The sequence below is a fragment of the Eurypyga helias genome, unplaced genomic scaffold (genome assembly GCF_000690775.1).
Source record: "Eurypyga helias isolate BGI_N326 unplaced genomic scaffold, ASM69077v1 scaffold19715, whole genome shotgun sequence".
NCBI classification, from domain to species: Eukaryota; Metazoa; Chordata; class Aves; order Eurypygiformes; family Eurypygidae; genus Eurypyga; species Eurypyga helias.
Genome location: NW_010252267.1, coordinates 1,466 through 2,938, shown reverse-complemented (window position 1 = coordinate 2,938; position 1,473 = coordinate 1,466). Strand labels below are relative to the sequence as shown.

General features: G+C 61.6%; 1 protein-coding gene across 1 annotated transcript in view; it reads right to left on the bottom strand.

Moving 5' to 3' along the window:
• Positions 1-1,268: 1,268 nt before the first annotated feature.
• Positions 1,269-1,473, bottom strand: part of FBLN7 (fibulin 7) — a gene marked incomplete at its 5' end in the record, with an annotated part of 1,623 nt that continues 1,418 nt past the window's right edge. The window contains 1 exon segment of the mRNA XM_010152319.1: positions 1,269-1,473. This exon segment is cut by the window's right edge and continues 41 nt beyond it. Coding sequence (XP_010150621.1) covers positions 1,269-1,473 — 205 coding nt within the window.

The following is a 1,473-nucleotide window of genomic DNA, read 5'->3' as shown; positions in this document are numbered from 1 at the left end:
GAAGGCTGCTCCAGGATGAGCCGCGCTGCCCCCAGCCCCTTCCAAGTGCCGTAAGGCAGAACAGTGAAAGCGAGGGGCAGGTTGTTTCCCTCACAGCCCTGAGACACCCCCCTCCAGCCCACCCTCCCCGCCACCCACGCGTGGGGCGCTTCGCTCCACACCACTTCCAAGGCTATAGCGTCGTTTAATGGTGCTGAAACCAGTAGAAACATGCATAACGTTGAGGTTAACGCGCGCAAGCTGCGCCCAGGAACAGGCACCGAGGGGGCAGGGATGACCGGGGAGGGGTCGTTGTGGTGTGTGTCACCCCTGGAACCCCAGGTATTCCTGGAATTGCTCACACGCGGCGGGGTGGAGGCTGCCGCTGGTCCAGGGGTGGAGGCTGCAGCTGATCCAAACACAGAATATTCGCACTTCCAGCTCCCTCCACGAGCACCAAGCGCAGCCGAAGCCCTCCCCAAGGTGGCAGGGGGATGAGGGGGGTTGGATTTGCACAGGTACAACCCGGTTTGGGAGGTTTGAGGAGCTGCTGCCCATGCGATGAAGCACGGGATGCTCCCACCACCCCGGCTCATCACCAGCCCTCATCCGCAGGGCACTGCCACCCCTCCTTCGCCCAGCACCAATGTCCCGCTTCCCGAGAGCCAGCCACCTCGTAGGGATGGATCCTCAGGGATTCTCGTCCAGTCCCTTTTAATCCAAAGGGATTGAGATGTGGGTGTCGTGGGTTTTTCTGGCATCCCAAGGGAAGCAGAGGCACACTCGTGCGGGCTTGGGACCAGCTCAAGCCCCGTGAGCGGGGAGGAGAGGGGTCGCAACAATGAGCCTCCCTCCTTCTGCCTCCCCCAGCTTAACCCCTTTCCTACAGGAAAACAAAACCCAAAGGAATTACGAAGGAAACAAGGGCTTCTATCCGCTGTTTCACAGGCGCCGGGGCTGCAGGACACGGTCCTTCGGGAGCCTGGGGTGAGGACGATGCTCTGCTCTCGGCCGAGCCCTGCGCGGACGATGCTCTGCTCCCGGCCGAGCCCTGCGCCTCATTTCTTTTGCACCTCAGTTTTTGTGGTCCCCCGCCACAGAGGTGGGTGTAAAACCCCCCTGGGGAGATGAAAATTAAGGCAGAGGAGAAGGGGGGGATGGCTGGAGAGCGGCTTTGGCGTGGGGTGTCACCTGGAGCTCCAACGGCACACCTGCCCCCAGGGCAAGTGTTTTCAGGGGGCAGGGGATGCCGAGCGGGGACCGTTGCCGTCAACCAGCCGCCGCCTCCCCTAAAACTCGTAAGCGGAGACGAAGAGGGTGATTTTGGACACGTGCTTGGCCTGGAAGACACGATCCAGGTACTCGGACATGTCCACGTCCACCTGAATGGTCTGGGGACCCTTGAGGCTCTGCACCAGGATGAGCTCCCCAGTTTGCCGGTCCGAACGCTGCATCACAAAGTGGCCACGGTTGTTGCCTCCCACGATGCCGAAG